We start from the raw sequence: 24,308 nt of genomic DNA on the forward strand, positions 1-24,308 counted from the left end.
CATCTGAAGTTTTATAGTCTTCTTTTTTATTTGTTTTCTTCTTTTCAGGATGGGAAATTATTGTGGGAGCAGGAGCTGTACAATAACTTTGTATATAATAGTCCTAGAGGATATTTTCATACCTTTGCTGGAGATGTGAGTCTCAATGTCTTTGAATACCTGTATTAAAATGTCTTTGGTTTGAACAGTATTTCTTTATTGTAACTGAGGTTATTAATTAATTCTATGAATTATTTGTGAAAGCTTATTTTTTAAAGGAATTTTTGTGGTATCTCAACTAGAAAATTTAATATATAGTACAGAAGCATAAAATGTGGTTCTTATTTTCAACTTTCTTTAATGAAATTACATTTTGACTTGCAGATGATATTTATGACATATAATGTATTCTTAAAGCAAAAGTTTTCCTTTCCTCTCCCCTCTTTGATTTGAAGCTACAAGATTTTGCTTATATCTATTAGCTGTGATCTTTAGAAACTTGATTAGTAGACAGACATTGCTAAGATACAGTGTTTCACTAAGACTTGGTTCCTAATTTGCAGTGATTTTTTTCTTATTATACCTTTAGAAAGGTGTAAGACAATATTGAAGAAAGCCTTTAAAACATTTTCTTAGTCATGGTGGGGGGAAATATTAATGTTTTTCAGACATGTCAAGTTGGTCTTAATTTTGCTAATGAAGAAGAAGCTAAACTATTCCGCAAAACAGTAACAGATTTACTTGGACGACGGCAGAGAAAATCTGGTAAATATTCAAATTAATCTTAAATTCAGGCTTGTTTATGTTATTTTGGGGGGGAGTCAGGAAGCTACTGCTATGTCTGAAAGCCACTGGAGGCACTACTGCCACATTTATATTTTGAAGTAATTATGCTATTAAACCGTTTTCCTTTCTCTAGTGTGCAAAAGTTAGTACTTTCCTGAAACAAGTCACCTTGGTGTTCTGTTCTGTAAGTGTAAGCTGAGACCCCAAGGTTGTGATCTGAAAATACAAACTGGGGGAAACAAAAATTGTAAGCTGACATTGAGAAAATTAGAAATCTTTCTCTAAGTTGTTTTCATATTTGAATAAACCCTCTTTTAGCCCTGGGCTGTTTATAACTGATTTGTTAAATTCAGCCCAAGCGGGTTGTAACAAAAATTTTACCATCTGGTATGTTCAGTAGTTCATGAATTTTTGGCATCGATCCAGCAGTTAATAGAGAAGTATCTTTTATTCAGAACTAGTGATCTTAGCTCAGGCCAAGAACAGAAGACATAATGTGCCTATACTATCCTTAGGAGCACAGGACAGCCAGTGAAGCACAGCATGCTTTTTGCCAGCTGCAAGATGCCTTGAGAACGTGGTTAGTGCTTTAGAGGCAGTTCAGGCTTCCTACAGATTTTGTCTTGGTCATTTTCCAGGGAACCCATAAACAACTTTCCTGTCTTGACAGCCGTATGTCCGTGAAGGATAAAATGATACAAAATGCAGGCTTGGAGCAAGGAGATGTGTTCAGGCGTGCTGTAAGATGTAGGGTGGAGCTACGGGATGCATTTTTGTAATCCGTTCTGGAATCGCACTAGCAATGCAGTGTAAGCTTCTGTAGAAGGAGGAAGCCTTCATCCTGGAGGGTTGCCCTTGCAAGTGCTCTTGCAAATGTGCATTATCTGTATGTAGTTACTTGGATTTCACCAAGGCATGGTGACTCAGGAGCAGAGCACTTGTTTCAGGAACTTAAATGACTTCTTTAAGATTCCCTCAGCACAGAACAAGTTTGTAAAGTTTCATGAGAAGAAGTGGGATCATTAAGAAATGGCAATTATAAAGTTTCTCATACTCACATTGCAAAAGTAATTTTGCATCTACTGTTCCCGAAGTTTTACTCTATTACGTCTGAAACGCAATGGTACAATGAGCAGACATGATGTGGGAAGAAGTATATTTGCCTTATTTGCCATAGCAAACTATGTTTGAAAATAGCAGTTCCGTCAAATCTTCTGTTGACAGAATTTTTCTTCCACAAAATGATTTTTTTTCACAGGACCAGATTAAGTTTTTCTTGTTTACTCTTTGAACTATTACCTTTGTTTGTATGCTAAAGCTCATGTTACTTTGTATATTGTTTTAACAAACAACTCCACCTCCCCAAACACTTGTAACTTCAAGACAGCTTTCATTTAAATAAGAAAATGAAATGAAAACCAAAAAATAACCCTCAAAACAAAACACTTCAGGTTTTTCCTTGTTAAGAGCTGCAAACCAAGAATTTAAAACTGTTACGAGATTCCTTAGTCAAGCCACCAGATGGAGTTCTCTATTTGTCCTTGTGACTGTTTAATTGTGCTCCTAAAATAACAGGCTTTGCACTGTTCAAATCAAAGCTGATTTGCTGTTGGTGTTTATGTTTTTATTTATTTATAAATGCTTGTATAAAACACATATTAATTTACATATATATATATATATATATATTTAATATATATGTATATACAAATGATACCAGAGTTGTACATCATCTGTAATATTAATACTCAGTCACAGACGTAATAGTCTGATAATTTTAATGCTTTTCTGTTTTAGTGGGTTTTTTTCTTTCATGCCTTCCAAACTATGTTTCATTTCATAGCAGTGCCACTTGAGATGCTTTAAACTCAACTAAGTACTCCATGTGATCATTTAGCTGCCTTTTATGTAGGACTCCTCTCCAGGAGTCTTACGGAAAACTTATGTTGTTGAAAGGTAGCAGTAACAGCAGTTCTGGCTCACAATGCTATGGCTTGGTGCTGAGGTTAGTACACAAAATACTGTCTGACAGCTAAGAGAAGACACAAGAGGGTTCTGCTCTTCCTCACTCAGCATGAAATGCACTCCAGTATACAGACAACCCCTGAGTAAGTGCATCTGGAGTTCCAGAGAGGTGAAATTTTGACTCCAAACAGAGAATGTACAAAAGCTTGCAAATGTACCAAGTATCAAGTAGAGTGAGGAACAAAAAATACCAGGAATGAGAGATGAAGGTAGAGAAAGAATTTTTGATCTTTTGTCTAAATCTTTATAATAGTGCAGGATTTAATTTAACTAAACTCTGCTTTGGGTTGGCCTTTTCATTTGAGGGGCTTTGGAGGTTTTGGGTTTTTGGTGTTGGGTTTTTTCTTTTTTTTTTTAACTCAATTAAATTCTTAACCTTACATTAGAAAGAAATTGATATAATTCATTATTTTGTCTGTAGTTTTACTTAAATAATCTCTCAATTTACTTCTTAAACCTATCTCAAATATTTCCCCCAGTAAACAGGGTGAACAGGTGAACAATGTGTCTCTTCTCAGTGCTTGTCACTGTAGTACACTGTCACTTCGGGCATTGTGCATAGATACCGTTAGTTTTTATTTTTATTTTCTTGCCTCGGTAGTGTTAATGTGTGTACACACACAAGTGCCTTCTCCACATGTTGAGCACTCATCCCTAAAAGGGAAACAGACACTTGTTCTTAGCTGCAAGTAGTTTTTTCTGAAATAGGAGGCTTCTTGACTAATTTTTCTGTACTGCTTGTAGCTCATAGATGGGAGCTCTGTTAACCTTCCATGAAAGTGCTTTTTTCCTTCACACGCTTTTAGCTTCTGAGTACCTTCATAATGGATTTCATAACTTTCAAGGTAGATACTTCATATGGAGAGGGAATTTTTTTTTAATTGCTTTGGATTTTTTCTTTCATATTTGGTCACAGCTCTTGTTTTTGCTGCCTGGGTGACAAGGGCATCTCTAACCTGTTCAGCTTGTATTGGATTCAAGTCTTGGCAGAGATTATTCTCATTTCCAGGAATGCTCATTGAAGGGAGCTGTGTTTTCTGTACATAGACAGCTGCTGGTATTCATCTGTTTTAGATCAGTAGGCATGTTCATCTTCAAAAACTGGAAAATCTGCCACTCTCGTCAGGTCATCTGTGCTTCAGGAACAAAAGTTCATACTTTCTTGTCAGCAGTGGTAACCACAGAAAAACAGAGATAGTCTCTTTGGGCCACAAATTAATCTAGCCAGTAAAAATTACGGGAAGTGTATATAATATTTTGGGTTGTTTCTCACTATTTCTTTTTTTGAACTGTTTATTATAATGAAAATTGTAAAGGATTCCCATTATTTGACTCAGGGCCACCTGACACTTCCTATGAATGCTTCCTGCTTTTGCCATCTTCCCATCCTATGACAGATGAGTTGCATCCAGTCCTGCACTCTCCTTTGCTGTCTCTGAGTTGCTGACTAGAACTCTGATTACGGTCCAAAGGTTGAGTTGGAGGTTGATTTTTTTTTTTTTTTTTTTTTTTTTTTTTTTTTAAATTTCTTTTTAGGGGACAGTACAAGGTGTGGTTTTTCTAAACTGAATCATGTAGGAGGAGAGAGCATGGTACTTAGTCAAAGAGCCTTTTCTCTTTTTCTCACCTCAGACCTGATACCTTATGCTGTGGCACCCTTGCAGAGGTTTTCCACCTCTATGCCTGAAACTAACCTTCTGTGACCTAAAAATCAACTGTCTTTGGAAGGCTTGTTCATCAAAAGTTAATGGGTTCATCAATGGGTTTTTGGTCACTTTCCCATGAAGGCTTGATCTTGACGAATTCCTTTATTCCTTCCTGAAGATCAGCAGACTCACATGAGGCTGACTTGCCTTGCATACTTACGATTGTATATTTTTGGGGTTATAAGTATTCCTAGGACAAGGTCAGCACCATCTGTGGAGGCACCCTCTCCATTCTTATGTTTGTAAGTCAGAAAAAATATAACAATTTAACAGTTTTTATTGGGCTTGCTGGAAAGTGAATTGTTACGAATTCTTATTATACAATTCTTGGGAGCCCCTGTTAGACTACAGATACTCCAAATCCTTACAGAGCTGTGGCTTTTGTTGTAATGAGATGATAAACTGCTTGCCTTTATGGGTGCTCCTCAATCCAAATTTCTTAAGAGTGTGTGTATAGATGTACTGTGTGTAAATATGCACTGGGGGTGGATAGGAATTAAGAGCAAGTGAGGGAACTCTCCTTTGAAGGGGAACTTATTACTATTATAGAATATTGAGGTGTAAAACCTTTACATTTTAAATCATCAAGCCAAATTCTTCATCGTCTGTGAAACACTGTGGTGCTGTGAATAGAATATCATATTAGTATCAAGGAGATTCTAGTTCTTTCCATATTGTTCAGTTACTTGGATAACATAGGTGAAATGTCTTAGCCCTGTGTGTCCTATTTTTTAGGCATAAAGCAAAAATTATTTAAATTTTAGGTTCTGTGAGGGAACAATACTCTATAAAAGTGCTAATTACATCTCAGATAAAAATGAAAGAACAGTTTCATTCCGTGGACATCAGAAAGCATAATGCTTCAAAAATCTTACTTTGATAGGTTGTATTTAAAACAGATTATTTTTGAATATTTCACTCTACTTCATAGTTGAAATGACTGAAACCAAGTGAGTAGCTATTGCCTTATATGCTCCTGCTTGGTTTGTACACTTGAAATCAGTGCTTGTTATATAAGACTGGGTTTTTTTTGTTGTTGTTGTTCTGAAATACTTTTTTTTCAACTGCACAAATAGACTTTAAGGATTTTGATAGATTCCTAAGTTTGAGGTCAAGGTCATTAAAAGCTCCACTAGACACTAAACTTTAGAATTAATTTTTCCTGTCATACCTATAATTAAATGGCTCTTTTTCTTTTTCAACAGAAAAAAGACGAGACCCACCAAATGGTAAGTGTTTTTGAATGAATCACCGCATTTTATTTTTTCCTTCTGCTGTCATTTACTGTTTATATATAACTTTGTTTCAGATTTGTTTAGGATAGTCATGTAGTGACAAAAGCAGTAAACTGGGGGTTACAGTATTCTTTTTGCTTCTGTTCTTTGGTATTTGCTGTGGCTTGAAAACTTTGTGGCTTAGCTGGCATTTGTAAAGAATGTTTCTGGAGAAGCATGTTTTGTTGCAAGTAGGAGAGAGGGCCCTTCAGCTTAAACTGAGAAAGCTTTGTAGCATGCACTTGCTGCTTGATCTTCAGAATATGCATGTATAGGATCACAGTACAAAGTTAGTCCGTTTGTTGTAATGGCAGGTATAGTAATGATGGATTTAACAGAATATAATATTTCAATTTTGGTATATCTAGCTAACCATGTAACATAGTCTTTTGGGTTTGTCATATGTTCATCAATATTAAAGTCCTTTTGAATGAAGAATTATTTGAATCTCCTTGCTTCTCAGGAATGTGTCTCATTACCATGAAGATACAGGTTCCTCAGGAGATCCTCTTATTAACTTGATGGAAGGAATCAAACTATGTATCAGTTTGATACAGAACTTTTTTACCATCCATTCTAAAATCATGAAAAAGGCATGACAATGAGTATCAAGTTTGGTGCTTTTGATTTCTGAATTCACACTGAAGTTAAAAAGGGATTTCTCTTGTCATATTTCTGTCAGTGATCCAGATCATATAGGTCATAGCATGTATCTGTGAGTTTGCTGCTTGAGCCAGGGTAGAGTCAACTGATCTTCTGCAATCTGCTTATGGTTTAAGGTGGTAGCCTTAAAATTTGTTCTGATCAAGTCATTCAAGCATTTCTCCGTAGGTCACCAAAACAAGTAATTCATAACTAAGCCTGAATTATGGGAACTAATGATTCCTTTTATATACCCAGATAAAACCTCCCTCATATGGAATACTTCTCAAAAAATTGCTTTTCCTTTTTTTCACAAACTTTACATTTTGAGGAAATTCAGGCAATCATCAGTTTAGGTCAAGCATTTTTAGTACAGATTAAACTTTGACTGGGCTGTTAAATTTTGAAACACTCACAGTAATACCATATGTGATGGTTTTGCCAGCTTTTCTGAGCTTTCAGAGGCTTTTAAGTGCTCTGCTTACCTAAACAGCACATCCCTGATAGCAATGTCTGCAGAGCAGATGGGAATTACAGCAGCAGTGATCATGTAGTAACACCTCCCACAAAAAAAATTTAGCCCTTGTCTCTAACACAATTTATTGATCTAGTTTGCTATCCTTGAATAGAAGAAGATTTAAGAAAACTAAGCCTGCAAAAATACTCTCCATAACTCATGTTAACAATATTTTTCTGAGAAAAAAATCTCTAATGCTAAACTTGCAGTCATTATCCCTGAATTTATACTGAGTGTTCTGTGTAAGACACAGGGTTTATGTTCAGTGTTTCAGATTTATAATCACTTCAGGTTATATACAGGTTTCAACATCTGTTTTTTAATAAACTGTTTCCTTGGGACATCCACATACTCTTTCAAAACGTGTCAAAATATTTTCTTTTCCTTATTTTATCAAATTCGGAATTGCCTGGCTTCTCTGCTGGTGAGAAGTTGTGTGGCCATGTCCTCAACAGTCACAGATAAGACGTGGTCAGGGCATGGATTATAGCCTCAGGTTGTTACACCCTACTCAGACTTCACATTTGAGTGTTTGGAATTAAGACTAGAGCAGATACATACTATCAGCATGTAACTGGATGAAAAAAACCATGCCTATCATAATAAGAGCTGCTTTTTATTTTACTCTCTATATGCAGTTGCTTCTCAGAAATTCTTTTGGGAAGAAAAGATGGAACACCTGCTTTTTGTGCTGGTGGTTTTTGTGCTAATGCATTACCAGCTCTAAAACTGGAAAATGAGAACACATTTCTGTACTCACATGACCCATGGATGAAATACTGTGAGGAATTTTGTTTTACTGGGGTTTTTTAGTCTGGATTTTCTGCATTGAAGCTGCATGGAAAAAGCACTTGGTCTTTTGTATAATGTTTTCAGTGATAGCGATTAAAGGGTTTTTTGGAGGGTTTTTTTTGGTTGGTTTTTTTTTGGTTTGGTTTTTTTTTTTGTTTTTTTTTTTTTGTAGAATTGTAGGATTAAACTCAAATTGGCATTAACGGTTATGTAAAATGTATTAGTCTGTAATTTCCTGGGATTTGTGTTCTACTCACTTGTAATTGCTAGGTCTCTTTATGCAAATAAAGAAGAGTTATTGTGGTTGAACTGACCTCATAGTGAAGTACTGGATGAAATGAGGATTTTTCAGAGTATTAGGTTTTGAGGGAATCTTGAGGAACCATGTGGCAGAATTTTGTTTGAGCTGTTAACTAGAACAGTTTGCATTTCTTGTAGAGCTGTCTGTAGTCTGAGACAGATACCTAGAGAGGCTCTAAATGAAATAGAGACTAGAATTAACATTTCAACATGTTCTGTACAACGTTTTCTGGCGACCCTTCTGAAGATGTCACAGATACTGATAACAGTGGATGCTTAAGGCCACTGTACTGTCAGGTACTTCCTAATGATGAGCTCTATATGCCTCTCTCATCTTCATTTATTGAGCTGTCTACACCTGCTGGGGAAGGTGCATGTGTAATGATGGGAAAAATTTTACTGGATATAAATATGGCAGTTCTAGAAGAGTACAGTTCTTTCCAAGGTTCTTTTATCCCTCGCGGACATCTAAGGTCTAAATCAGATGGTAAGAAAAAATTTCATCTTTAATTTTAGTGTGACCTCTTGTATGAATATTATTGTCGAGGAATCAAGCTATCAGTCCTTGATTTTAGCTCAGCTGAATTAAACTTCCATTTGCAAATTGCTGCTGCTTTACAGGCAGCTGACCATGTTTGGTTAGTTTAGGATTTTATATACAGAAAGATGCACTTCAAAGACTGCTAGAAACTGAGAGAAGAATATCACCAACTTACTAGCATTATAGAGATACCTGTTTCTTTTTTAAATGTCAATACAGCTATTGAAACTGTAAATACCAATGTAATAGGTAAAAAGGGACAGACTATAACAAAAATGCAGTAGGTGATTAAAGTGAAGATTAACTCTTTGTATTTTGTATTTTGTACCAAGGAAATAAGGACTATAATTTTCTATTCATTCTGAAGATTTTACTGAACTTACTGTTAAGTTTAGAGTTGATAATATTTTATGATTAGTCAATTCAGTGCTAATTTTAAGTGAAACTCTTAACAATGCAAATTGTTTTGTGTAGTCTTACATGGTCAATTTATGTTTTGGTATTCTCAAAGGACAGTTGTCTAGATCAAAACATTTCTAGATGAAAGCATTTCTGCTTAGCAAAAAAGATTTTAGAATTTTTTTCATGCAGTTTCAATGCAGTTTTTAATCTTGTTCTTTAAGACAAGAAACAAAGTTGTAGACAAAAAAAAAGTTGTAGTTCAGAAAATATTCCTGTTGCTCTGCTCTAGCAACATTTTTTTTTTTTAAATCAAATATCTTAGTTTATGCATCTGACATCCAGAACCCATCTGGATACATGTGGCATGTGGAGCTACAGCTAGAGTACAAATATTCTACAGGTCAAAAAACAACTCCCAAAGTTTGTGGATTGAACGTGGCATTGGTGTAACACAGTAGTAAAAGTCCTGTACTTCACTTTCACAGGCCCAAATCTGCCAATGGCAACTGTTGATATCAAAAACCCTGAAATTACAACTAACAGATTTTATACTCCACAAGTCAACAATATTTCATATACCAAAGAAAAGAAGAAAGGAAAAACTAAAAAGAGAAGATTGACAAAGGCAGATATTGGAACTCCATCTAATTTCCAGTAAGTATGTTCTTGAGTTTGGATGGGTGGGAGTTTTGTTGCTTGGGGTGGTGGGGAGGCATGTTGGCATTTTGCTTTTCTGATTTTTTTTTTTTTTTGGTGTCAGTTACACTTGAAAATGGCCAACTCTTGAATCTGTGTAACCTGAACTAAGTAAATGCTAGCTGGAATGCTGTGGGGTTTAGAAGATTAGCCTATACACAGATGAGGATTTTCCTGCAGCTGTGAACAAAAAGTAACTTGCTATAGAAAATCAGCTGAGAAAAGACTTCAGCTGCATAGAGGTGCCTTATTGGAGTTGTCAGCTCAGTGAAGACTCATATTCAGCCTCAGTGGTCAACTGTTTAACACTGTGATACCTGCACTTTCCTACACTTGCACATATTTAGCTGTGCATTGTCATGTGTAATACACATTTGTGTCCTGACTTGTCATAACTGCAGAAATTACTTGCGATGATTTCATCTTTGGGTTTCTGTTTACAGACTTTCTGTTGTGTAGGCTAGGACCTGTATCTTATGATGAAAGCACAGCATACATCCTTCAGAAATTTTTCCTTTTGTCATTTCTTACATATCTTTAATCTTTTGGAGTAGTTATGATGTTCCACTTTAGGCTTAACTTTCATGAAACTTGGTTCTGGTCACTTTACTCAATTAATTGTTGCTTTCCTGAACATCAGTTGTTGTAATAATCTTCTGCCTTTTAAAATAAATGTACTTTATTTGCTGAAGCAACAGGAACTTAGAGCTTGAGTTAGTTACAGGAGAGATCATTTTCTGTGAAGCATGAGAAAAGCAGTGTGAAGTTTACATGCCAAGTGAATATCTTATTCTTTTGAAGTGGTATGTTGCATCATTACACTGATGTGTTTTTCCAGAATACGATTCTATTAATGTTGGCATTACTAGTTACAGTAATATTACTGCACAGTGTTTTGGGACAGTGCTCTGTAGAATGGGATAGTGGGTGGAACATAAAAGAGGTGGGCTAAAATACTTCCCTAAACAAACTCTGCTTAGAAAATTCAGGCATCAACCTTTTTCTTACTGATCTGAGTTATCAGTGAAGTGCTGCATCTGTTAGTGTCACTTGAACAGAAAATACAGAAAAGAAGAGAGAGGGAAACAAAAATGAAGAGTGCTTGGTAGCTGATCACTGTTGTGACTGTACTGATGCAGACTTGAGCATATGTGGAAAAATTTGCATTACCTCGTCAGACCTCGTTTAGGAATATGTGGAAGGGGTTGTGCAGCAGCGTAGGTATAAAATTACTTTTAAGACTTTGTTCATGATGTCTGTCAGATTGTGACTTAGAGAAGCTGAGAGTAAGGTGATAAAATATTAAATGACATTCTAACAGAAGATATGTTTCAGTATCATATAATGTAACATTAAATTGTAAATGGTGAACCTTTACAAAAGTCTGTTGAAAGTCCTTTTTGCTTGAGGTCCGTTTAAGTTTCCTGTAGAGTGCAAAAGCTATGTGTCATCTTACTATGTAAGATACTTTTAACTGCTGATTTTGTACAAACATATGGAAACTGGTATTTGGTATTGTTAGGCAAATAAGCCAGTAGGATAACTTGTATCGCTTATGCTATGATACTTGTGAAGACCAACATGGTCACTGCTTATGCCAGATCAAAGTTTCAATCACTAGATAAAATTTTGAATGCCTTCTGTTAGACAGATATGGAGTTTCAGTGTTTTCAGAAAAAAACAACAGTTTGTACTCAAAATGAATGTAACTTATTACTGTATACATTCTTCTAAGTAGGAAAAGACTTGGGGCCATCTAAAAAGTATGTATTTGCATTGAAAAGATCTGAAAAACATGTGTTATAGTCAGTGTGTACAAGTAATTTATCTTACTTTGAAGGGTGAAAAATGAAAAAAAAAATGCTAAAACTTTGGCATATAAAACTTCAGAGTCAATTAAGTGCACTAAATTGGGCTGTATGCTCACAACCTCTTAAAAGAGCATCCCAAGTCACACAGATGTGCACAAATATGTGAGTAAGATTATGTTAGTGGTAGACTAATGTCAGTTTACATATGCCAGGTTAATACATTGTGATCGGCTGTGAGACCCTGTTAGGAAATGTGTGTCTAATTTATGTGAAGCAAGCTGTATCTTAGCATTCAGAATTCTGGAAACAAATCATCTTGTATTCTGGTAGTTAGTTAAAGGTATTTTAAAAATTAGGCAAAACAGGGACTTAATTGGTTTTCCTTTTTTATGGCATAATTTCACTTTAAACCAAACCTTTAACTTTTCTTGCTTCCTAAAATAAGTAGTTAACTAGTCATCGTTACACCAAAACCAAAGCTGATCATTGTACTTCAGTATTCTAATGAAAAAAACTTGTGCTGCTGATAAAATCAGACCCAAGAAAGAATACAAGGTCTGTTGTGCAAGGCACTGTTTAACAGCAGCCAAACAGTCTTAGTAATTCATCAAGTTTAGCCTAGACTACTAACAGCTGACCTGGTATTTTTTATAACTCTGAGCTGAACTTCCTGAAAACTGTATCTTCCTTCTAGAAGTCACTGTATGTGAAAAGAATCACAGAACACAGTAATGTTATGGTTCTCTTTTCCAAATCCAATAGCAGTATTGTGAAGTAGCTTGAAGGGGCACAAAACTCGTCTGTGTTCTAACTGATTATAGCATCACATAAAATAATAAATGGCTGCTAGAAGCTTAGGAAGATGGCAGCTGAAAACAGTCCTGACTTATCTTTGAAAGATGTGAATGGGAAAGGGGTGATACACGCAGTGGTGACAGGAAGGATGAGGCATTCCAGCTGCATGGCACTTAAAAATTTGGCAATAGCTCAAGCTCCAGTTGCTGTGTAAAGGCTAAACTTCTCCTTGATCTCTGAGCAGTCCTTCCATCATTATCCATATGCACCACAGGGTGGCATAAAGCCTTCGTGTTTTGCCACAGACTGTAACCTAAGGAGAGAAATTCTCCACTTGGTCTGATGGACATGAGACAAAAAGTGAAAATAAAGACATTTTACTGTTCCATTCTCAAGTGGGGCGCTGAGGAATAAGAATTACTTAGAAGCTGGTATCTCTGGTTATTTGGTGTCCTCTTATTTTAGTTAACAAGAGCCTTTTTATGCTGACTAAATGGACTTTTCTGTTTTTTTGTAGACACATTGGACATGTTGGTTGGGATCCAAACACAGGTTTTGATGTAAGTAATTTAATAAGGTGCTGAAGACAATGATTTAAGATTTAGAGAATTTTTGCATTAAAGATTTGCATTAAAGAACAAGTTAACTGTACATTAAATAGTTATAAATTGGGATTTTATGATGTGATGTAAACAGAGAGATGTTGGAATAGATGGGAATAGGCATGGGGGACTGAGGGTGGGGGAAAGATTCAAAACTTTCAGTTTTTCATGCAGGGTACTTACTTCTCCTAAAGCAGTACTTTCCAACTTGGTAAGTCAACTCAGAGATGTGTATATCACCTTGCTGTTCCTTTTAACTATATGATTTGTGGTTTTTTTTTTTTTCACCTAATACAAATGATATTGTAAAAATATCTCCACATTCCAAGCTACTAAAAACCAATGTATCTCACTTGCAGGTGAACAACTTAGACCCAGAACTGAAAAATCTGTTTGATCTATGTGGAATTTCAGAGGCCCAACTAAAAGACAAAGAAACTTCAAAGGTCATATATGATTTCATTGAAAAAACAGGAGGTGTGGAAGCTGTTAAAAATGAGCTGCGCAGACAAGGTGGGATTCCTTTTACTTCCATGTAAAAATTAACAGGTTATTTCTTGCCTTAAGGAATAGAGTAGAAACTATCAATGGTGAGCAGTTTTTGATTCTCTTCTCTGGGCTTCATGTCACTGCAGTTGCACTGGATCATGTTTCCATACACTATGGAAAAACGTTCAGGCATGACCCATGAGAGTACTTGTCCCTGAGGATGAAGTATATTTATGCCAATTAAGTAATTTCCAGTAGCACTTAGTCTGAATGCAAAGCTACACAGTATGTTTGATACAGCTTTTTCAGACTGTGTATGTTAAATATTTATTTATAATCTCAATCTTATAAATAAATGAAAATGTTGAAAGACATAATGCTGTTGTCAGCTGTAGTGGTAGTGGATGGCTGGCAGGTATGGATGCTGCCTGTTTACCCTGGCAGAACTCTATAGAGAACCTTGAAACAGCTATACACCTGCAATTTTTGTATTTTTTAAAGTAACTTTTTTTTTTTTAATTTGAAATAAAAAATACTAGTTTTGAGCATGCTTCTGCTGGAAAAAAATTCTCAAATCAGCTGCTGCCTGCTGAACCTTTAGATGTGACCTCAGCTGATGCATTATCTATTGGAAGATAGCAAGTCAGTTTAAAATTACACTGCCAATGTCAAACTTGGAAAAATTTGCTTAGAGCTCTTCTCAAGAGAAAAATTATCTAAGGGGAAATTACAACGGTTTGAAAGCAGTGACTAAGTTTTTCAGTGACTGAAGAGATACAGAATCAGGGTACAATGACTTGTTACATTTGTTTCTTAGGTCCCCCTCCATGGAGTGGTATGTACTTGAGCTGGCATCTAAGCATATGCTTCAAAGTATCCATGCTGTTGTGTGATTTCTTTCCTAGATGATAGCTTAGTCTGCACCTGTTTGAATGCAATATTAAAAATTATGTTCGAACTTCTTAGTTAAATTGCAAACAAAACTCCCAACTCTGAATTTTTTTCTCAGTAAGAAATCTGTCAGCTTCTCTATAGAATCTTAACTCTGGTTTGAATGTTCACAAGGTTGTTGATCCCATATTGCTAACTTCTAAGCTTAATTGAGGAGACTTGCTTTGTAGTCTTATGACTAGCGTAAAATATTTTTAAAATGACTATTTTTCTATTTTGTATGTGTTAACTTCACATTATGACCATTTGCATGTGTGCAATTAAAAGAAAAACTGCCTCATTTGTAATATGCATGATGATAATCTACCTCTGTGCTTTTTTATAGAGGTTGATAAAATATTCCAGTATTTCAGTGGGTTTATCCACAACTGTGTTATTTGATATATGGGCTTGACTGCTGTTTGAAGTGTTCTTTCTCAACTGAAAAACATTTTTCTGTGTTTATTGCAAGAATTTCTGTGCTTACATATTCACCCTGCTAGCATGCTGATTAGAGAGCTGCAGAAAAGCCATTCTGCTGAGATGGAAGTTATTTTCCTGTTTTCCCTGCCCTTTCCATAGTTTTGGTACTGGTAGTTATTTTTTTGGTGATAGTACCATCTATAGATGATTATGCAAACTTTGTTGTTAATATCGGTGTACAGATTGGTGTGCATTTATAAAAAAACCTAAAATTATTTTCTTGGTTTGCTTGTACCATATGTTTGAGGGGGAAGGGAGAGAGGATAAGTTAATAGTGCTCTCTCCTTGCTGCTCCTCCCACAATTCACTACAGCTGAGTGCAGACAGGCAGAATGCTGTTCCCACAGCTTGGATGTGGCATATCTCTCTAGTTATAATGCGAATAAACGATTTTCCTACAGGAAAACCTAGACCTTGTGTTAGAAATCTAGGCACAGTACAGACTGGAGCCACGACCGCGCCGATTATCTCAGTATTGCAAAAATCCGTCAGCAGTGCTTGGCGGGTTGTTGCACTTGGTAATACCGCCCTCCGGTGGGCCCAAGCGGAACTACAGCCGTGTCAGCCGAAAATGGCCGGTTATAAAATCGAGAATGTTAGCAGTATGCCGAAAAAACATGGCATTTCAGATGCCATTCTCTCTACGTTGTTCTTGTGAAGAGGTAGGAAAAAACCCAGCATCTTGTGGAACATAAGAACATAATGCATCCTTTTAAGAGTTGTATCTTTTTCTAAAGATGAGCAGGGAAGGAGGCATTGAGGTACTAGTGACTCCTGCTTCCCCAAAATCCCATTTTTATGGATGTTCCCTTCTCTATGCCAGTGCAGCCAGCCTGCTTTCTTTGCCAGTAACATGAAAGGGGTAATAGAAGAAGTAAAGAAGTATCTTGAGTGTAATACCCTTTTTATTATAAAGGCATGTGAAATCAAACATGAATTTTCTTAGTTATATGATGGCACCTGGATTATTAAGTAGTTATGTGTAGCAACCACGCAACCTAAAGTACCATGAGCCATTAGATGCTTAATGGAAGAGGAAATGAAACAGTGCTACTTAAAATGCCATTAGCAGAGCAAGTACATTTCAAGGCCACTTCACAGAGAAATGATCCTGTGTGTAGCCCTAAAGTTGTTTCCTTTTTACAGCCCTTGCCATAAAGATACTGTTGGAAGTAATTTTCAGTAAAGGAGACTAAGAGTCAGTTTATGCTGCATTATAATGCATTAGTTAGAGGGAGGGGGGTATTACTAGAAAATACTGCTTTAAAAATGTTTGATGATGTAGTTAATAAAATAATGGATAGATTAGAAAGTGGGAGTTTTGTATTTAACTTTAAGTGTATTTTCTGAAAAGTTTTTTCTCTTTTGTTCTGTCCTAGCTCAACAAAATTTTACAGGATTCTTCTGAGCTTTAATCAGTCATTCTAAGTCTTGCACCTGCTTCCTGCAGTGGTTGATTTTTTTTACAAAATATACACCTGACATAGGCTTTGTCTATGGCTTGGTTTGCCCTATAGCCATAGTTTATATTCAGCTGTATCCATTTTTAATCCAGAATTGGTAAAATTTGCACAGGCACAGAGATCCTTGCAAAAGGCAAGGCACAGTCTGAGTTCTTTTTCTACTGGTCTCTGAAAGACTTACTGTTATTGAGTAGCAGGTAATTCAAAGTTGTTTTGTTTCATTTCAGCTCCACCTCCACCACCACCGTGCAGAGGAGGACCCCCTCCACCTCCACCTCCCCCTCCCCATAGCTCGGGCCCTCCTCCTCCCCCTGCTAGGGGCCGAGGGGCACCACCTCCACCTCCTTCAAGGGCTCCCACAGCAGCACCTCCACCCCCACCTCCATCTAGACCTGGTGCAACAGTGCCCCCGCCTCCTCCCAACCGGATGTATCCTCCACCACCACCCGTGCATTCCTCATCCGCACCATCCGGCCCTCCTCCGCCCCCACCGCCACCAGCAAGCGGGTCATCTGTTCCTCCGCCCCCTCCACCTCCTCCACCCCCTCCTGGTCCACCTCCACCACCAGGCCTTCCTTCAGAGGTTGATCACCAGCTTCCAGTTCCTTCGGGAAACAAAGCAGCACTCTTGGATCAAATCAGAGAAGGAGCTCAGTTAAAGAAGGTAGAACAGAACAGTCGACCAGTGTCCTGCTCAGGAAGAGATGCACTGCTAGACCAGATACGACAGGGTATACAGTTGAAATCTGTGAGTAAAAGCTGTTTCTCATCCAGGTTCTCTTGGGACTTGCAAATGCAGTGTGAAGAGTAAAAAGTGGCTCTGCTTTGGGGGCTGGATTGTAAGTTTTAGAGTTTCTGAAGCGATGACTAAACAGTAGTACTAAGAAAATGCAAAGAACACACATTTGCTACCAATGAGTTTTGGTGCATGAAGTTACCCTTTCAAACTCAGTCCTCACTTTTGAGTAAAATCTGTAAATCCTGCAATGATGATGCCATAGTATCATGGCTGTACAGAACTTTTGCAAGGATTATGAAAGATTGCTGCTTCCCTGACTATTCGTTTAAATAATCTAAACTGCAGGAGATGAGTTTAGGAGTAACAGTACTGGAAGGCAAACACTAGATTTATTAGTTTGTTTTTATGTTCATCTTAGAATGGACCTGGGTTCTGCAAATATTGAGGCTTGTAACAAGGTGTCTGCTTGTGTTTTGACAAGTGCTGCCCATAAGAGATGCTGTAGCTGTCCCAGCTGCAGAACAGGCTATTACTGTTTCTTACTGATGCCACTGATTATCTTAAAAATGATCTCTTGAAAACTATTTTGCCTGTTGATACTTATTTTTTGCCACTCCTCTGCAATTGAGGCTTCTGTAAAAAGTGTAAGGGTGTGTTAATATTTATTTGCCATTAGAGGTAGGCATTATCAAAGTTAATTACTTCAGAAGGGATTAATAGCCCAAAGCAGACTCAGTTTACAAACCCAAGCAATGAAAAATATTTTGTGGTATATTCCAAAGATAAAATAAATAATGGTTATGCAGCCACACAAGTCATGCCTGTACAACCATATTAGGAAGCTTTCATTTAGGTGAGCACTCACTTCATCAGAGCTGAAATATTTAAACTTGGGTATAGGTAACTACAGTTCTGTTATATAGTAAAAAAGTTGTCTTTTTTTACTAAAGATTTTGCAGTTTGAGCTAAAGGAACAAGCTGTTCCACACTTTCTTCTGGTGGAAAATAAACTCAATAATAGTACAAGGAAGTTTGTCTCAAAATACAGAGATTCTGTTATACTAATTGCATCTTTCTATTGTAATCCTTTTTCCAAGGTATCTGATGGTCAGGAAAGTGCACCACCTACACCTGCACCCACCTCAGGGATTGTAGGTGCATTAATGGAAGTTATGCAGAAAAGGAGCAAAGCCATTCATTCTTCAGGTGCGTCTGATGGAATTTTTCTGACCTCACAGTGTCAGGTTTTCGAGAGTTAACACTTCTATGTATTGTAAAATGCTGCTGGAGAAAAGCATGGATTCCAGCAAATAGTGCAGGGCAGACTGCTCTCGGTAGTGCCCTGGCAATGGGCTGAATGATTCCTTCACATGGCTTTGAATTCCTGGGGTCTAGCAACTCGCAGTAATCCTCAACTGAGTTACTAAGCAAAGTTAATATCGTTAGAAGATTTTTGTTTTTGTTGCAACTGACTTGTTTTTGTTTTCTAGCTGTCTGATGACATAAGCAGTCAAAATATTTTGGAAGAAAGTTTTTAATGCTTTCTGTTTGGTGATGCTAAATCTCTTGCCATTATTCAGTTCCTGTGCTGTCAGTTCTGGTGGGCTTTGGCCGCCTCTTCCTGAATAAGGAGCAGTGTTACTTGACCAGGCTTCTACCAGGACTGAATCAACTTCCCATGCTTAAGCACTGGGAAAAATAAGGGCCTCAAGAGCATTTGCATTTCTCAAATACCAGCTTGTAATAAATGTAGTTCAGTAGCTGCAATGCAGCTGTTTGGGTACGTCTGTTCTGCTTAGGCTTTGATACATTTCTGGAACTTGTCTTGATATCAGAACTGGATATGCAGTCTACAGAACATCTGACCAAGTGCAGTATGGTTTGATGATATGCTGCCCTATGTAATTGCCAGTTTTGGTACTTAACATAAATTAAATACCTGAAGGGAGCTAAATGCTCCCTTATAGTTTTTTCCTATGGGAAGGAAATCCTTTTGTCCAACAAAAAAGTAGTTTAATTTTATCAGGGTACATTTTTAAATGATGTATATAAAAAAAGGAGAAAGCTGAATAAAGTCAACAAGCATTGACTTTGAAGTTGATGTTCATTTACACAGCTTTGAATATTCCAGTATCCACACGGTCTTTAGCTCACCAGACCTTTTTCAGAGGGCTGTTTTTTTACCTGCTTGTAAAGTAAACAAATTCCATTACGTAACAAACCTGGGGAAGCAGTTCTTACATTCCAGAAATTAATCTGTTCCTGAAATTTAACACCCAGTCTGGAAGAAGCTGGCAACTTGCACATTCTTTAAAAAACAGTAATAAATAGTAACTGTTAAACAAGAATTTCTGATTCTTTTTCTCTAGAAAAAAGCATATTTTTCCATTATGATGAAGAGTGAATAAAGAAACAAATTAGATTTAATTTCCAGCTAGTAACTGTCTGAACTGGATGTCATATCTAGCAATCTTAAAATAGAGTATTACTAAATGTATTGTCATGACGACCTTGAACTGATAGTTCTCTTTTCAGAAAATTGTGATAGAAAACAGTAATCTTTTTATCATGTTAATTCTGTGCATGAAAGTGACTTGCTTTTCCTATTTTACAGATGAAGATGAGGATGAAGATGATGAAGAAGACTTTGAGGATGATGACGAATGGGATGATTGATCATATATTATTATATATATATTTTTTAAGGTGAATGATATACTAAACACTGCTTTCTGTCTATGGATTCTGTAAAATTATCATGTAAATGTTCTACCAATTTGCTGTATATTTTTGTTGCCTTTTGCTTTTTTATTAATCTGTGCAATACCTCATTTAATCTGTAAAGGTTTGTCATAATCCTCTACAAAGCTACTCCCTGTTAATGTGTGCAAGTTTACACCTGGATGATAATGTACATGTGAATACTTTCCATTCCATCAATAAGGGAGTTTAAATGTAATATGTGAGACTGACAAATACCTTAATGTAATTTAGTTATAATGCAAGAAGGAAAACACTATTTTCATACCCTACTTTTTCTGTATCTAAATTTTCTTATTAAAGCCTAGTATAGCACTATGTTCTTTAAGTGATGCAGCTCTTAGTTTATTTAGCCCCTTGATTTCAAATGAAATGCTATATGAATGTTGAAGCTGGTTTATACTATTGCATGGTTTCAAATACATCAAAGCATTGCAGGTCAAATCTTAGCAGTATGCTTTACATAACACAAAAGCACTGCAGAAATGCCCAGCTAGTTGTGAAAACTACCTTGCCCTACCTATAGTACTGACTGCTATTGAGCAGCAGTAGTAATTAAATTCTTCAATGGGGGACCTCTATCTGAAGTTAAACAGGGTGGCTCTGTATTGTCATAGTGGCAAAGGCAACTTTGATGAAAACAAGTTCAACTTTTGGTTGGTTTGTTTTGGTTTGGGGTTTTAAGGGAGGGTTTTTGAGGGGTTGGGTTTTGTTGGTTGGTTGGGTTTGTTTTTTTTTTTTTTTTTCTTCCCTGCTCTTACTTTCAGCATGAAGATGTTTAAATTACTGGAGGCTGTACTGGAGGCTGGCAATCACTACAGTTTGATCTATTTTTAAAATCAATTTTTTGTGGTTTTTAGGCTGAAGGGCTGCATTTAAGGCTTGCTTCAATAGCATTTAATTACTTTTTAAAATTTGTAGGACATGGGTGTACTAATAAACACAAGTGGTATTACTTTGCAGTCTTTGCTTTATGGTACACAGCAGATGCTGAAACACCAATCCTACATCCTGTAGGTTGGAAAGTCTCATTAAATCAGAATTATACACTATGGAGTGTAAAGTACTGAACTTTATGGCAGTATTTTGTCTTCATATGTTGGCTTTAAGACCAAGGGTTGTGATGAAGATCAAGAACCTGATTCACAAGAATAGTATTTGAATAAGTGGACAGAAAATGGGATTTTCATTTCACAGCTTGCACATTTATATACATTGTACTTTGTAGTGCAGTAAACATTGGCACATCTGCCTATTACGAAATACTAATCTAGGCTAAGTGGGTATTTAATATCTGCAGCATTAATTACTGTACTTACTGTAATTTTCAGGTAGAAAATCTTTTTAAAAACCACATTATCGGACACAGAATGTTCATTAAAGTCAGTTACATTTGGAGTGTAGTTAATGCATAGTGTCCTGGGTCTTTGACTGTAGTCAGGGTATCAAACGAAATTTAAGTTATCAGAAAAGTATTGACTGAAACCCGGTGTTGACCTGATCTTGACAGGCTGGACCTGCATGATACGGCTTGGATTTCTAACCCAGTTATAACCTAGTCTTTAGCAAATTAATTTAGATGTAGGAGGAGAAAAGAAAGTTGCTGAAAAGTAGTGGGAGAGGTAAGGTTGTAGTTAAATTATTCAGAGGATGCTAACTTCCTTCCAAGAGTAATTCAAGCACATAACTTGAGAAAAAATATTGCCAAGTGGTCTCACTTTCTTGCAGTAACTTTCTCATTGGCCTCTGCTGCTGGAAACACTTCCTGCTAGCTTTGCTGCTGTAATGGCTTGAGCTTTGGATCAAGTGCAAGTGCAGCCTGGTGTAGCTAATGGCAGTGGAGTTAGCAATTTGTGTATAAGGAAAATATTTGTACGGCTTTCATATAACTTCCGGCACTGCACTCTTATTTTTATTGCATATAGGGCATTTTAAAATTAAGCAGATGAGGCCTAGAGGTTTTCTTAACATGCTACTTACTAGATATGTTTAGCTGTTATGTTCCCAGGATTGGAATTTCTGTAATATAGTTAATAATTAAGCATCACAGTTCATTAATCAAATTTCTCTTCTGGAGTTTGGGAGCTCTGAAGTTGCATTATTGAATAAAACTTTGATTTGTAGATACTGGCCAAAGAAAGTTTTTGGGTTTTCTATTTCTTTATATAAAAGTACACTCACACCTGTGGTGTCCAGGTTAATATTTACTTTCAAGTAGTGTTTGTTCATGATAAATTTCAGGCATACAGACTGCGATGGCAGTTAAGTTAGTCATGGCTGCATGCTTCAGCACTCTGCCACTTTTGCTCCGAGCAGAAAACAGCAATTCCTGATACTGGTGCATTGTTGCTAAACATTGTAATGAAGGCCTCTTATATATTCTGGTTAATTGACTGTCCAGATAGCCTTAGCAATTAACAAACTAGCATGAGGCTTTTGTATCTCAACACTCTATGTGCATAGACAATATCAGCTAGCCACTTGTACGTATGAAATTCGTAAGAACTTCTCAATCATTCAGTTTTCCATTTATCAAACTGAAATTTTTAGTATGTGAATTTTTGAAATGTACAGTGAATAGGATGTTGCACTGGTGGCAATTCATCATGAAGCATAATAAAATTAATTTGACCCAACTAATGTAAAACTGTGTGGTTTTTAAGTGCTGATTGCGGCACAGGTTTTAAAATAGATCTGTAGATTGATTACACACTTTAAAAGTGACTTTGGCCACCTGGCCAAGTTCACAAAGCAGTAAATAGCCACTGTCAGATCGCAGTAGTTTCATGTCTCTGGCAAGTTGGATTGTGCTGTTGAGTAAACACAATGAGTAAGAATGTGACACCCCGTCCTCCTGGCAGATCTCACCGCTGCTGAGCAGCCTCGTTGGAAACAGTTACTGCTGCAGGCAAGTGCAATAAACCAGCAACATTTCAAGGTCAAACAAACATGGGATCATTAATAAACATTCTGGAAGAAGTTCTAAATAATTAACTCTTCTCAGTGGATTATGCAGATGTAAATCTTTGTCCTGCATGTTATAGAGTCTGAGTTCAGGATTCTTCAAAAGTTTGCCTCTCTCTCCAAAAGCATCTGAAGAGTCCAGCATTTCAAACTGTTACCTGGTGTACACTTTGTTTTGGGGTTTAGTGCATATCTGATTTCTCAGCATTAAGTGCAGGGCAAAGTTGGATTTGTTCGTTGTGGGATGAGCTGAAGTATGTAATAATTTCTTTTCCACTTCATAAGCTGAAGGATAAAATATGCTTTTGAAAGGAGGCTTTTTTAAATTTGATAGTGGCTACTTTCCCAAGTAAGATTCTTGTCAGGAGGAAAAGGGAGGAAAGATCCTATTGCTTTTAAGACTGTTACCAGTCCACTGCAACAGCCTTTATCTAATCATTAGAGGAATTCTTGGTCTAATTAAAGTTCCTGAAGCTTAAGTACAGTGATAAGCAGTTTTATTTATAGAAAAGTGAAAATGGTTTAGGGAAGCTTAGACAATACTCAGCCTTTGTCTCTCAAAGGATCAGTGTTATCCTCGAGCACTGCAGTAAGGACTCCTGTTGCTATGTATTTGTTTCCTGCCTGGAATTTTCTTGTGAGTGAGAAGATGGAAAGGCTGGGGTAGTAAGAACTAGAATGTAAGCTGGGGAGCTTTAATACTTTGTTTTAACTACCTTGTCAGTGACTCTACCCTGACAAGTCTGACAGTCTTTGAAAGTTTGAGGATGTTTGTCCCGTTGTGAAGGAGCCTTTTTGGTTTGGTGTTTTTTTTTTTTTTTTTTTTTTTGATTGCCAAATTGCTATGGCTTGTCTGTTACATTGTGCTTGAAAAAAAATAAAACATTGGTTGTTTGAAATCACAGGTTTGTAAACAATTCAGATAAATGTTGAGGAATAGTATAATTGCCCAAATATAATTAGTGGGATGTTTTTCTAACAAATTTTATTTTATGCTGAATTTTACAGTATTTGCAGGTGTAACCTGCTGAAAGAAATTAGACTAGTAATTTATCAGTTACTCAAATTTTTCTCTAACATACTTTTAAGTAATAACTGCAAGACTTTCCCATTTATAAACAGTGCCTGAAATTAGGAAGTTTTATATGTTATATTTATTGTGGGGTTGGATTTTTTTTGGTTTTTTTTAATTTGATCTATTATTATCAACAAATATACTTTAAGGCCTTTTTCCTTGTGTTCTAAAGGGTTTTTGGAGTTTCTCTAGAGTGAAATTCTTGAGCCATTACTTCATGTGTGTGCTTTTTCCTCCCTGAAGCTTAATCATCTTGAGTTTGGTTACTTGTGCAGTATGAATTCTGAATTTATTACTTAAGGACTAGATGAGAGAGTGCAAGTTTTGCTTGAAAAACAGCCATTACCATCTGGGGTTTTTGCTTAAAAACAGCCATTACTAGCCACTACATTTTTGTATGTACCACTTTGGAAACACAACGAAATCTGATGTTTAAAGCTTAAGAAATAGGATAATGGTTGTATCATTTATCAGACACAAAGTATTTGCTTAAATGACATTGGCAGGAACAGAGAATTGGGAATTGGCTCTTTCTGG

General features: G+C 36.5%; 1 protein-coding gene across 1 annotated transcript in view; it reads left to right on the forward strand.

Annotated features, from left to right (window-relative positions):
- The window catches only part of WASL (WASP like actin nucleation promoting factor), a 48,853-nt gene extending 26,481 nt beyond the window's left edge, over positions 1–22,372 (forward strand). The window contains exons 3-11 of the mRNA XM_030238028.2: positions 49–135; positions 648–744; positions 5,702–5,725; positions 9,450–9,618; positions 12,784–12,826; positions 13,228–13,381; positions 16,461–16,981; positions 18,070–18,178; positions 19,587–22,372. Coding sequence (XP_030093888.2) covers positions 49–135; positions 648–744; positions 5,702–5,725; positions 9,450–9,618; positions 12,784–12,826; positions 13,228–13,381; positions 16,461–16,981; positions 18,070–18,178; positions 19,587–19,648 — 1,266 coding nt within the window. The 3' untranslated portion in view covers positions 19,649–22,372. The remainder of the gene's footprint in view (positions 1–48; positions 136–647; positions 745–5,701; positions 5,726–9,449; positions 9,619–12,783; positions 12,827–13,227; positions 13,382–16,460; positions 16,982–18,069; positions 18,179–19,586) is intronic.
- Positions 22,373–24,308: the final 1,936 nt, after the last annotated feature.

This window comes from Serinus canaria, chromosome 1A (genome assembly GCF_022539315.1).
Source record: "Serinus canaria isolate serCan28SL12 chromosome 1A, serCan2020, whole genome shotgun sequence".
NCBI classification, from domain to species: domain Eukaryota; kingdom Metazoa; phylum Chordata; class Aves; order Passeriformes; family Fringillidae; genus Serinus; species Serinus canaria.